Source organism: Callorhinchus milii, unplaced genomic scaffold, assembly GCF_018977255.1.
Source record: "Callorhinchus milii isolate IMCB2004 unplaced genomic scaffold, IMCB_Cmil_1.0 Scaffold3, whole genome shotgun sequence".
In the NCBI taxonomy this organism is placed as follows: Eukaryota; Metazoa; Chordata; class Chondrichthyes; order Chimaeriformes; family Callorhinchidae; genus Callorhinchus; species Callorhinchus milii.
Genome location: NW_024704744.1, coordinates 58,432,079 through 58,444,842, shown reverse-complemented (window position 1 = coordinate 58,444,842; position 12,764 = coordinate 58,432,079). Strand labels below are relative to the sequence as shown.

General features: G+C 43.9%; 1 protein-coding gene across 1 annotated transcript in view; it reads left to right on the top strand.

Moving 5' to 3' along the window:
* ggps1 (geranylgeranyl diphosphate synthase 1) overlaps nucleotides 1–12,764 on the top strand; it is a 38,699-nt gene that overhangs the window by 13,928 nt on the left and 12,007 nt on the right. Inside the window, exons 2-3 of the mRNA XM_007893838.1 lie at nucleotides 5,778–5,869; nucleotides 10,103–10,173. Coding sequence (XP_007892029.1) covers nucleotides 5,800–5,869; nucleotides 10,103–10,173 — 141 coding nt within the window. The 5' untranslated portion in view covers nucleotides 5,778–5,799. The remainder of the gene's footprint in view (nucleotides 1–5,777; nucleotides 5,870–10,102; nucleotides 10,174–12,764) is intronic.

Here is a 12,764-nt window from a genome sequence, read left to right as displayed (position 1 = left end):
GGAGGCATGCTCACTGCGATCTCAGCAGACATTAGCTAACAGCATAGTTTGTAAATTGAACTGTGGGCATTCCTGCTCTTTGGCTCGGTTTGACACTGAGAAAGAGAAGAGAGCACCGGGAAGAAGTATATTTAATCCCGTCATGCCAAATGTTAACTCATTGTCCTGTCTCCATGGATGCTGCCTAACCTGCTGCATGTTCCCAGTGACTTCTGTGTTTATACCAGATTTCCAGCATCTGCAGTACTTTGCCTTTTGATTTGCAACATGATTGGGTTGACNTTTTTTTATATAGTTGGGCCTGATTTAGTTTTCCTCCCATGTGTATATACGCTTGCAAGCTCCTTGTAGCTGGTATCTCTGTATAGTGAAAATGGACCCTAGTTGATTTTTGCCTCACTCTTGGGGCTTAGATGAATTGTAAAAATAAAGAAGCTGTCCATATGGTAGGAACGTTAGAGGAGCAAAGAGATACAGGGATTCAGATCCACAAATCTTTGAAACTAGCTACACAGGAAGCTAAGGCTATAACAAAAGGCCAATTGGGTCTTTGGCTTTATTCCCAGAGGGATAGAATATAAAAGTGAGGATGTAATGTTGAATTCAAACAAAACCTTGGTTGGACCACATTTGGAATATGGTTGTCCAATTCAGGTCTCCGCACTATAAGAAGGATGTTGCAGTGATGGAAAGAGTACAATATTGGTTAACAAGGATGATGCCAGGGTTGACAGGTTACCATTATAAAGATAGACTGGATAAGTTCAGCCTTTTTTTGCTAGGAAGAGATATTTAAGGGGGATCTAATAGTGTTTTAAATTTGGAAGGATTCAATAAGATTAACATAAATAGGTGCTTCCATTGGTTGGGGAAACAACCAGAGGACACAAATATAAGATAGCGACGAGGGGATCAGAAAGAGAATTTAGAATGAACTATTTCACGCAGAGGAGATTGTGAACCTCATTGCCTGAAGCAATGGTTGAATCCATTAATAACTGAACCTATAGAACCTGCAGAAAACTTTGAACCTGAGCACAGATTATCTTTATGGTATGATAGTAAAGGGAGTCAATAAACTGAAGATAGACAAATTTGGAGAAAAGGAGATCCAGGGTACTCAGTGATGTAGCATGGTGACATTTACCCATTCATATTTATAATACTTGTATTTGATATAACATGTCATTTTAAATGCTCTTGGATTAGTTAAGCAAGATAAAATGTGGTGTCCTGTAGCTCAATGGTTAGAGCACTCGCCTCACAAGAGAGAGATCTGGGTTCAATTCTTGGCAGGGTGAAATGTTGGGCAAGTTTCCTAACTCACACACCTCTGTTTACCTAACAGTAAGTAGGAACCTGGTTGTAAGTCGATTGATGGATCGCTTTTCTGGGGGGTAATAATTCCCTCAAAAATTTGGTAACTGAAACCACAGCTGTTTGTGGGACACTGCTGTGTGTAATTGGCTGCTGCGTTTCGCCCACAAAATATGCAGTCAGTTCACTTTACAGTATATTCGTTTGTATAATGCCTTTGTTTGGCATATGAAGTACTTTCTTTTTCTCTACTGTTTTCCTCCCTTCTCTGCCCAACAATACTAATCTTCTTTTCACTACCTCTGCAAGTAGAACCTAGAAATAGATGGAGAAACTACTGGTACAATTTGTTAAGAGCAGAACTGCATTATAGTTACTAAGCTCTAGTGAGCAGCTTCACTCTTACTGAGTAGCATGCAAAGCCCTGACTCTGGTGGTATGAAAATCTTAACTGAGTGATTTCTTGAGTCAGGCAAATATTGCATTGCATCTCTGTTGAAGCTTATTGCTCCAAGGCTCCCTTAATGTAGTAAGTAAAAGCACCAATGTAGCATTTAACATAGGAGATTAGAGACTGCAGGTTCATTTGTTCTCCCACCGTCTCCACCTTGTTTTCACTAATGGCTTCTTCCCCGCAGTGTGGCGTCCATAGAGCTCTGTCCTTGATCCCCTTTTCAGCATTTACATGCTCCCTCTTGTTGACATCATCCATAGGCATGAGGTCAACTTCCACATGTATGCGGATGACACCCGACTTATCTCTCTGCCTCCACCCTTGACTCCAGATCCACTGCTGTCCTCACAGACTGCCTGTCAGACATCAATTCCTGTATGAGAGCAAACTTCCTCCAGTTGAATGACAACAAGAGCGAGGCCCTCCTGCTTGGCTCCCGTCAGCGCCTCCATACAACAGATGCTGACAGCATCTTTCTAGGGACCAAGGACAGAGCCCTAGGGATGCCACACATGACGGTGTGGGGGCTGGAGGAGAAGCCATTTGTGGACACAAAGTGGAGAAACGGTGGGAGAGATAGGATTTGAAACAGGCAAGGGCAGATCCGTGACTATAGATCCCTTCAATATCCAATGCACATTATACCTCACGGAGCCTCACAGAACTCAGCATCCTGTTTCAATCCTCAACTGTCCTTTATACCCGACATCCACGCCATGACCGGTTTGCCTTCCCCACATACGCAACATTGCCCGGCTCCGCCACCATCTCTTACCACAGGCTGCCGAGATCCCCCTACACGCATTCATGACATCCAGGCTTAACTACGCAAACTCCATGTATTTCGGCCTCCCCAACTCTTCCCTGCATGGGCTGCAGATCATCCAGAACTCTGCAGCCCGTGTCCCCTCCTGCACCAGGCTCCGTGACCTTATCATCTCCATCCTCTCCTGACTCCACTGGCTTCCCATCACACAGAGGATACAGTTCAAAATTCTGGTCCTCACCTTCAAAGCCCTCCATGGCCTTGCTCCCCACTACCTCTGTAACCTCCTAACCCCCTACCATCCTGCCTGCTCCCTCCGCTCAGCGGACTCCAGCCTGCTTCACCCCCGCCTCGCCCACCCCACCATTGGTGACGGGCCTTTAGCCACTTTGCCCCCACCGTCTGGAACTCCATCCTATAGTCCCTCCACCTCACTCCCTCCCTTGCCTCCTTCAAGACCCACTTAAAGCTCCTCCTCTTCAACAGTGCCTTAGGTCACCCTCCTCTCCCCACCCTCCCCGATCCCAACCCCCAGCTGACTGTCTAGAGCCTTGGGACGTCCTCCTGACATGAAAGGCGCTATCCAAATGTAATTTGTTGCTGTTGTCCTGATATCATCGTTCTGAATTTTTTTGTGGTCGCAAACAAAAGTACAGCAGTGTCCCACAAACAGCCATTGAGTGAGTGACCAATTTAATTTGGGGGATTTGTTGGTCAGGACACTGGGAGAAATTCCCTTCTCTTTTTGAATAGTGCCGTAGTTTTTTTAACATTCACCTTAATAAGACAGGATTATGCACTGGTGTGACAAACATGTTCTTGGTATCTGGATGCTTGTGTGACTTTCCCCCCCCCCCCCCCTCAGATCTGCCTCACTGGTGAGAGTTAAGAATCTGTGGGTGACACAAGGATGGGTACTCTATTGTCAAAGTGCTTATTTCTTCTGAATCGGTTTGACTTTGAAACTACTGAATATTGCCTTAGCCTGTTAGGCCAAATGGAAGCTCAAATTTCCTATTCAAAATAATAATAATTCTTGCATTTGATATAGCGCCTTATCACATTGTTGAGACGTCTCAAACTGCTTCACAGAATATACTGTAAAGTGAATTGACTATATTTTATGGCCACACGCGGCAGCCAATTGCGCACAGCAGTGAGATTGAGTCCGGAGATAAACAGCACACAAGGCCCGGCCAGAAGCTTAATTTTTTAGCAGGTTTATAGCAGAGGGCACTGTTTATAGATGATTCTGCGGAAAAATTGTGGCCACATTTTTCTATTGGCCCAGCTCATAGCTCAGTACTGTGTGTTCTTTCTCTTGGTTTTATTGGCTGCTGCACAGGGACAGCTAAGAAAATTGAAATATTTTTAGTTATCGTTATACTGTGTAAGCACTTCAGGTCTATGCACATGTAGAGAAATTCTGTTCTCAAAAGCTTTTTCTGAATGATTTCTTCATCCAGTTGTTGCACATCAGCCAAATATTTCAGGAGTGAAACTGCATGTGAGCTGACTGCCTTGCGGGCTAGATTAAGGAACGTTGTGTACTTGTGATGCCAGAGTTAATGTTTAGTCACAGTTAATTGTTTTGAATCATATGAAAAACATTTTCAATTTTAATCATATTGGATTCCTTTCAAATTTTATTAATTTTTTTGACTACAGAAATGACCGACTTCTAGGTTGCATCTGTGGTGACCTTACAATCCGGAAGTTGGTCAAGTTTGCAGTTCAAAATGTTTTTTTTAAGAATGGGAATTCATTTTCTTCGATTTGGAGAGAATCGGAAAAACAATTTAATGCTGTTTTTTACAATTTATAATTGGAAACCAGAAAGTCCACACTGTATAAATAGATAGTTTTCAGGAAAAGGACAAGAATAGCATTTGTTTGACTGCTGGAATTGCTTCACAACAATCCTCATGTGCAACTTTGCATTTGCACAACTGGATAAGAACATTCATTTTCAGAAACCGATGGATGCACACTACTAGCATTTGGGGTTCATTTCCTTTTTTAAAAAAAAAATCAAATTCATGAAAAATCCATGAACCCGAAACTTTCCTTTCTCCATAGATGCTGCCTGACCTGCCGAGTGTTCCCAGCGACTTCTGTTTTTGTTTCAGATTTCCAGGTTCTGCAGTATCTTGCGTTCCGCCATAAATGTAGTTTCTGGCCGCTCACGCTGTTTGCCTGACGCCACTGTGTGCAAGGTGGCTCCGGAAGCGCAGCGCAGTCGGCAAATGGGCTACACTCGGAGGCCCCACTGTTGTGGTTGTCTGTGAATGTCTCAATGTGTGTGTCTCTGTCTGTGTGTGTCTCTGTCTGTGTGTGTCTCTGTCTGTGTGTGTGTTTGTGTGTGTGTGTGTACACACATCTCTTTGTGTCTATGTGCAAGCGATAAGATCCATGTGCGTTTCTCTCTCTGACTGAGTGTGTCTCTCTCTTTCCGTGTATGTCTCTATGTCTGAGTGTGTCTGTGAGTGTTTGTGTCTCTCTCTGGGTCTCTGAGTGTGTGGCTCTCTCTGGGTCTCTGTCTCCGTGTCTGTGTGTGGTGCCGGCCCTGAGAGGCAGGAGATGGTGAACTACTGTAGCCTCACTGGTATCATTCCCCACCCTCCCCCCGCCCAAAAAATAGCCCAGTTTTTGTCGAAGAAGCAATTAATATTTTTTTGCAACAATCTAATATGTGTTATTTCCTTATGCTTAGTTTTTATCAATAAGGTGGAAAAAATGTAGCAGTAAAATGTACCTCAATAGCACCAATCAATCCCCGCAAAATTTAGCAAACCCTCCACAATTTCCCTCAAGGCATGTAAAGAACTCCATAATGTTTTTGCAAATATATTCACACTTTTCTATTGGCTCAGGTTATGGCTTTTGAAGCTGCAAAGATTAAATACTAAAATGTGGATTTTGCTCACTAATTGTGCAATTTGGGTGTTGTCTGGAATAAGGGGTTACACGCATGGCATGTAGTATCAGCATTAGGTTTATTACCACACTTTTCTAAATCTGTATAATCTGACATTTCACAGTTGTTTGGTAGTTTAATATGCACAAAGTAAATGTGATCCTGGGTGAAGTAAATGTATTGTCAAAGTCTGGCTATCTATCGAGGAAGGCTATTTATGGGGCAGCTCTTTGAATACTGTAAGTGAAATGATAATGAGTAGATTTATCTGTAGATTCACAGGTCTGTGCAGGCCTTAACACTTGCATCATTTTGTGTTTCAGGTTCCAACTCGTCAGTACAATCATGGAAGAGCAGAAGTCTGCTTCAGAAGGGCCGCTGATGGAACCATACCATTATTTGCTTCAGCTACCAGGTACGTTGTTACGATTACTATACACTTTTAATGACGAGGCAATATTGTGAGATGCTAGGTATTTGTGATATCAGGTATGAAAGCCATAGCTACTGTAAATTTTTATGTAGCTGGGGACAGGCCTTAAAACTGTAATATGTCTAAATTCACAACAAAAATTACATTTATATAGCGCCTTTCACACCAGGAGAACGTCCAAAGGCGCTGGACAGTCAGGGATCCGCACTACATTATTATTTAAGAACATACTGCAAGATTTTCAACCTGATATGCTACATAGAAATTTAAAGCATAGAAGACAATTCTTTTCTGTGCTGGCCATTCAATTCCCTTACCTGTCTTTTCCCCGTACCCCTACAAATAACTCCACTTTGGACATTCATCTTGTTCTCTTTTGAAGGCTAATATGGATCTTGCTTAGCCCACCACACCCAGCAGAATATTCCTAACACCTCAACGCATGTCTGTTACTCTTACATTTTTTGTACTTGTCCAGTGTCTGGTCATATTAGTCTGATTTTTAAATGGACAAAAGATCTCACAAAAATTCACGTTCATCTGGATCCTGTTTTCTGGTTGAAGGACAACTCTTGAGTCTTTTGTCCATTTCTTCATGGTCCGTTTTCATGGTTTATCGAAATGGACAGAGGCGTAAGGGGCCTGTGGGGGGGGAGGTTGTGTGTGTGTATGGGGTGGGGGGGGGAACGCTGTGGGTGAATGGGCGGGGGGCCGCGGGTGCGGGCGGGGGGCCGCGGGTGCGGGCGGGGGGCCGCGGGTGCGGGCGGGGGCCGCGGGTGCGCGGCGGGGGCCGCGGGGCGGGGGCCGCGGGTGCGCGGCGGGGGGCCGCGGGTGCGCGGCGGGGGGCCGCGGGTGCGCGGCGGGGGGCCGCGGGTGCGCGGCGGGGGGCCGCGGGTGCGCGGCGGGGGGCCGCGGGTGCGCGGCGGGGGGCCGCGGGTGCGCGGCGGGGGGCCGCGGGTGCGCGGCGGGGGGCCGCGGGTGCGCGTATGTACATAAGGGGGAGCCGCACGCGCGCACTTGTGTGTGTGTGTGTGTATGGATGGTGTGGCCGCGCGCACGTTTTTGTGTAGGGCCGCGCGCGAGTGTGTGTCGGTAGGGGGGAGCCGTGCGCACGTGTGTGTGTAGGTAGGGGGCCACGCGTGTGTGTGTAGAGAGGTGTGCGCGTGTGGGATGGGGACCCTGTGGGAGGGGAGCTGTGTGTATGGGGGGGGGGCTGTGTGTAGGGGGGGAAGCTGTGTGTATGTGGGGGTGGGTGGGCGTAATTGGGGCCATGCCCAGGACTGGGGCCATGTGCGTGCACGGGCCTAAGGGTGGGGCCTGGCGGATGCGCATAAGCGGAGGGCAGCCTGGTGCGCGCGTAGTGGAGGCGTGTGTGCGTGCGTAAAGGGGGCCGGGGGCACGTGCGCGTAAGGGAGCGGCCATACACCGGCGCATGTAAAAATGGGGGCATAGGGGCGGGTGTGCGTATAATGGGGGCGAGCGCACGTAAGAAAATATCACAGAAAACATCAGACAGGCATTTTAACAGGAAACCAGCCTGGTAATTTCATGCTTGTACACACCCCATAGCATGTCCATACTGACGAAGGGTTGTGGACCCGAAACGTTGACTCATCTTCCTTTCTCCATAGCTGCTGCCTGACCTGCTGAATTTTCCCAACTACTTCTGTTTTTGTTCCCTTCGCTTCGCTGACTCCCTGTCTCCTTCAAGGCACGTCTAAAGACCCTCCTTTTCGACTGTGCCTTCGGCTACCCTTCACCCTTCCAGTTCCCAACTCTTCCCTCCCCCCACTCAGGTCCAAATCTCTGACTGTCCAGCACTTTGGAACATCCTCCGAACGTGAAAGGCACTGTACAAATGTATTTTTATTTTGTATTATACGCAGGTGCACACTTTCACAGGAAGTGGTGGCCATTTTCACAGAAAACATCAGACAGACATTTTAACAGGAAACTAGCCGACGCAGCCTAGTAATCTCATGCTTGTACACACCCCATACATAGCATGTCAGTCTGGCTCAGTTGGTAGCACTCTCACCTCTGAGTCAGAAGGTTGTGGACTGAATCCCCATTTCGGTACTGGAACTCGGTCAAGGCCGACACTCCAATACATGCTGGAGGAGTGCTGCGTTTTTGGATGAGAGATTAACCTGAGGTCCCATCTGCCTGTCTGGTGGACATTGAAAATCACATAGCATAGCACTATATTCAGAAAGAGAAGGGAGTTTCTCACGGTATCTCGACCAACATTCCCCCTGATAAAATTGATCGTTCACTCTACAGCTGTTTGTGGGACATTGCTGTGTGCAAACTGGCTCCAATGGTTAACTACAAATTATGCAGTCACTACACTTTACAGTAAATCCTGTGAAATGCTTTGACACATCCCGCTGAGTTGAAATATGCTGTTATCAAATGCAAGGATTTTTTTTTATTGAAGGTCAAATGTGTTTCACAACCCTACTTTATGCATGACTGAATCAAATGGCTATGGGTGATGGATATCTCTCAACATGAATAAGTTGCTGACAGGAATCGCCTCTCTGAAGAAATTCTGACAGATTCCTTTAGTACTTTGTTTTCTGCCACAGAGTGTAATGTGTGTATACCTGACACAAACTTACAACAGAACACTGCCAAAAAAAATTAACACTCATAAATTGGAGTTAAAAAGTCGGCTATTACTTTGTGTGATATTCTTTGAATAAATGTTGCAGTGTCATTATTCTATCTTTTATTTTGTAGTCAATTTGAAGCTGACTGTCAGATTTATATCCTGTATCTTGCTAAGTGACTCTGAACTCAGTTCAAATTAATAATTTTCATAAAACTTTTTTGTCAACTTCACAAATTTAGTTTTCAAAGCTAGCTCTGCAAATTAGAAGATCTTTAGTTCAGGTTGTGTTTCTCTGTCCATTTTCCTGTTTGTGGGGCTGAAGGTTGCAGAGTTGGGGCAATATTTAAGCGAACCAGCAGTGTAATATTAGTATTATATTGCAGCTCTAGTGTTTCATTTTCTACTGTTTAAAAGGAAATTACCATGACGGTCTTTCTGATGTGAGGCTTGTGACTGTTTGTACAGGAGGACCTATGCAGTTGTTTTACTGTACAGTACAGTGAAATAAAATGTGATTACTACAGTTAAAATCATAATACAATTAAAGGCTTCCAGCTGCTCCACTGGAGCATTGTACAATGTAGTCTAATCTTAATTCTCTGCTTCTCCCATACCCTTTACGTTCCTGCAAATGTTTATCCAATTCACTTTCCAATATTATGGTCTCTGCTGAATTGTTCTAGCACTGCATGAAATTTTCTTCAATCCTCTCCCTTTAACTCTTCCAGTGACAACCCAGGGTTTATACCCCTGATTTACTGATATTATCTATTAGCAAGAAAAAAATCTTTTAATATTAAGACAGTATATATGGGAAGTAAAAATAAGAAGCTGGGGTTTTATTTGACTTGTAACTCATCACTTCCAAATAATGCAAGACCCCAATAAATGAGGTCAACTGAATAATGTAATAGAAAGATAGTAGGATGGGTATTCTGTAACGATGAGAAAAGTCTGAGCTTTCATCCTTATCGCTCACTATTGGACTATGCCTCAAAATTGAATGAAAATGTCTCTTGGAATTTTTTTAATGGATTGGAGTGGCGATAAGTTCCATCTTATTTGTAGATTTCAATTGCTGCCTGGTAACGTCTGTCAACTTGTGTGTTGTAACTGTGGTTTGCAATATGTTCTCTATCAGATTAAATAAATGGGCATGATGCTCCCACTTAACAAAAAGGACCTGAAGATCCTTAACCAATCTCTTTAATGGTTGATGTTGGATGATTGGTGGGAAGTTATTCCTTAGCTTTCAGCCTCTCAGCCCCGAGGCTCTGGAACTCCATCCCCCAGTGCCTTCGCCGCTTCCTCCCTTTCCTCCTTCAAGGCCGGTCTCAAGACCTTTCTCTTCAAAAGTGCCTTCACCTCCCCTCTCGACTCTCTACCCCCTCCTCGCTCCCTCCCTTCCCTCCCCTCACCATTTCCCCCCCCCCTCGGGTCCCAACCCAACTGTCCAGCGCCTTGGGACGTCCTCCCAACATGAAAGGCGCTCGCTCTATAAATGCAATCTTATGTTGTTATTGTTGTTAGCTGAATTGTTAGAAGAAGGCTGGAGCCTGCAACTCATTTGCTCTAACCAGCATCTTTTTCTTAAATAGGAAAACAAGTAAGAAGAAAACTTTCACAAGCATTTAACCACTGGCTGAATGTTCCAGAAGATAAACTGCAGGTAAAGGGTCTTTACTTTTTAATCAAGATCTGTAAAAAGTGAAATATTTCTATTTTATCAATGCTTGCAAGGGGAAACTTGATGGAGAAGAGAATAGAGGGGTGGAGGCTTTTGTGGAATATAAACACTGCACATGCTAATTGGCCAAAAGACCTCTTTCCATATTGGAATGTATATTTTGATGTTTCTGAACTGGATCATGATGCATTCTGGATTTCTGGTCAGAAGAGAAACAGGAAAACGGGTTGGCTTGTATTGTTGCTTCGATTCAAAACTAGTACTAGATGTTTAGTGTTTATTTGGCTGTCCTTCAGTCGGAGTTGGAATTTATCCATAGAGGAACTTCTGCTTCAAAATCAATAAGTCTTTTGAGCTTAGTTTGTTTTCTACGCAAGTTCCTTCGTTGAGGTGTGAGTGGATTTGGAATAGTTGCTCCAGTGAAGTTGCACTAAGCCTTTCCAGAAGCAGATGACATTCAAAGTTTGCTTGGAATAACGAACACCACTTGCAATGCATAATTTCTTCCAAGCTCTCCAAGGGAGCTGCTCGTACAATATTTGAAATGCTGCAAAGGGTTCTGTTGCTCGCTCATGTATGCGCTCAGTTCAGACTCCCAAGTGGCAACTTTGTATTTCAAACACAAACACTCTAACATCACAGAATTAAAGTGTAGGGCATTGAAATCAGTTTAAAGACTGCTTCACTTAAATAAAAAAAAGGTTTTAAGGAATCTGTGGGATACAGTTTTCACACCACTCTATGGAATGAAGCCTCAGCGTTTCAGAATCCATTTTGGCTTCAATCCTACAGTATGAGTTTTGACATTTAACTATATTATGATAATCCTACACACCGCTCTGGCATGCTTGCCCATACCTTAGTGTCTGCTTGGACTAGAGGTGGACCATCTGATTCCGTTTCGGATGGCACTCTCATTATTGTAGGTGATTGCTAGCCTCATCTTGCATCAAAAGTCTTTTGACTTCAACTAAGAACAATTTTGACTGAGATTATTACGACACTTGAATACTGCAGAGGGGCGGTGACATGTTGACTTTCATGGTCACCCTTGCAAACGCAATTCTAAGCAAGTATCCTTAGAGAACGTTGCAGCAATATGTAATGTTGCTATTTCTGTTAGACATCAAATCCTCATCCTTGGAAAAAAAAACTTGTGAGTTCTGTATTTCCGCAGCCCAATTCCTCCCTCAATTTCCCATTATGACACTTTTGCTCTGCATAGAGCATCCTGTACAGCGCAGATAAATCGGTACACTTTTATATGGAAACATTACAAAATGTAGTGGACTATTTTTTCTTGGTTTGACAGTGATTTTATTGAGCAGCTTTTGAATTTAGAGTTAAAGTGTGTCATAACCAAGTGAGAAAATTCCCTTTAGACCTGGAAATCGTTGCCTTTGTTCCTTTCTCTTTAAGAGAGTTGGACAGGATCTGAAGAATAACAAAACATGTTCACAATGGCAATGTAACTGCGCATTTTTGCATTTTTATAGATTTGTGTTATTTTTTAACAAGTCTCAGTGCACTTTGTTCAGTGTAATTACTGACAAGTAAACTACAGTAAATCCTGTAAAGCTTTTGGGAAGTCCTCACAATGTGATAGGCACTATATCAAATGCAAATGGGGGAAAAACAGCAATGGCTTTTTGAAGGATGAAATACAGCAGCCATTTTGTGTGCAACGAGGTCCTAGACAGGAGGAGCAAGACTTGTTAATCTATAGGATTGTTTTGCTGAAAACTGGGAGAAATTCCTTTCTCTTAAATAGTTTCACAGACATCTTTGAAGACCATATCAACAGGCAGATGGGACCTCGGCTTTACAATGTCCCTGGTCGTGCTTTATTGCACCAGTCGTACACTGAAATGTAAGCTTAAACTATAAGTTCAAGTTCTGACTTGGAGCTTGAACCTAAAACTCTCTGACCCGGAGGCAAGAGTACTACTAAATGAGTCAAGCTGAGTGTGAACACTACATTTGCGAGAATAGCCAGCTGTTGTGGGTGTCGAACAAAAAAAAAGGAAATCCCCAACAGGTCACAGGGTCCAAAAGAGAATATAGCCGTTCATCAGAATTGAAACTGAGTTAAAAGAGAGCTCTATATTTGGCAAGAAGCAAGGGAAATGCACGTGTAGTGAAAGAAGCATTAGAAGATCAGTTGATGGGCATTTGAAGGACTGCTGGCTGCATTTATTGGAAAACTGAGAATATGAGATGGTGGCTCAGAGGAAAATATTTAAAACGTTGCTGGAGTAGCATAGGAAATTGAAAAAATCACCAGGATTTGAACAGGATAAAATTTATATTCAGGCCCCAGAAGTTGTAGATCTCTCTTCTCTTATCAAATGGTGCCATGGATTTTTAACTTCCACCAAAACTGGTAGACAGGTCCTTGGTTTAACTTCTCATCTAAAGGATGGCATTTTGTCAGTGCAGCACTCCACCAGCGCTGTGTTGAGTGTTAACCAAAACTACAAACTCAGAGTCCTCATACATCAGTCCTTTGGATGAAATGTTGAATTGAATTGCTGTCTGCCTGTTCAGGTGGACATTAGAAGATTCCATAGAAC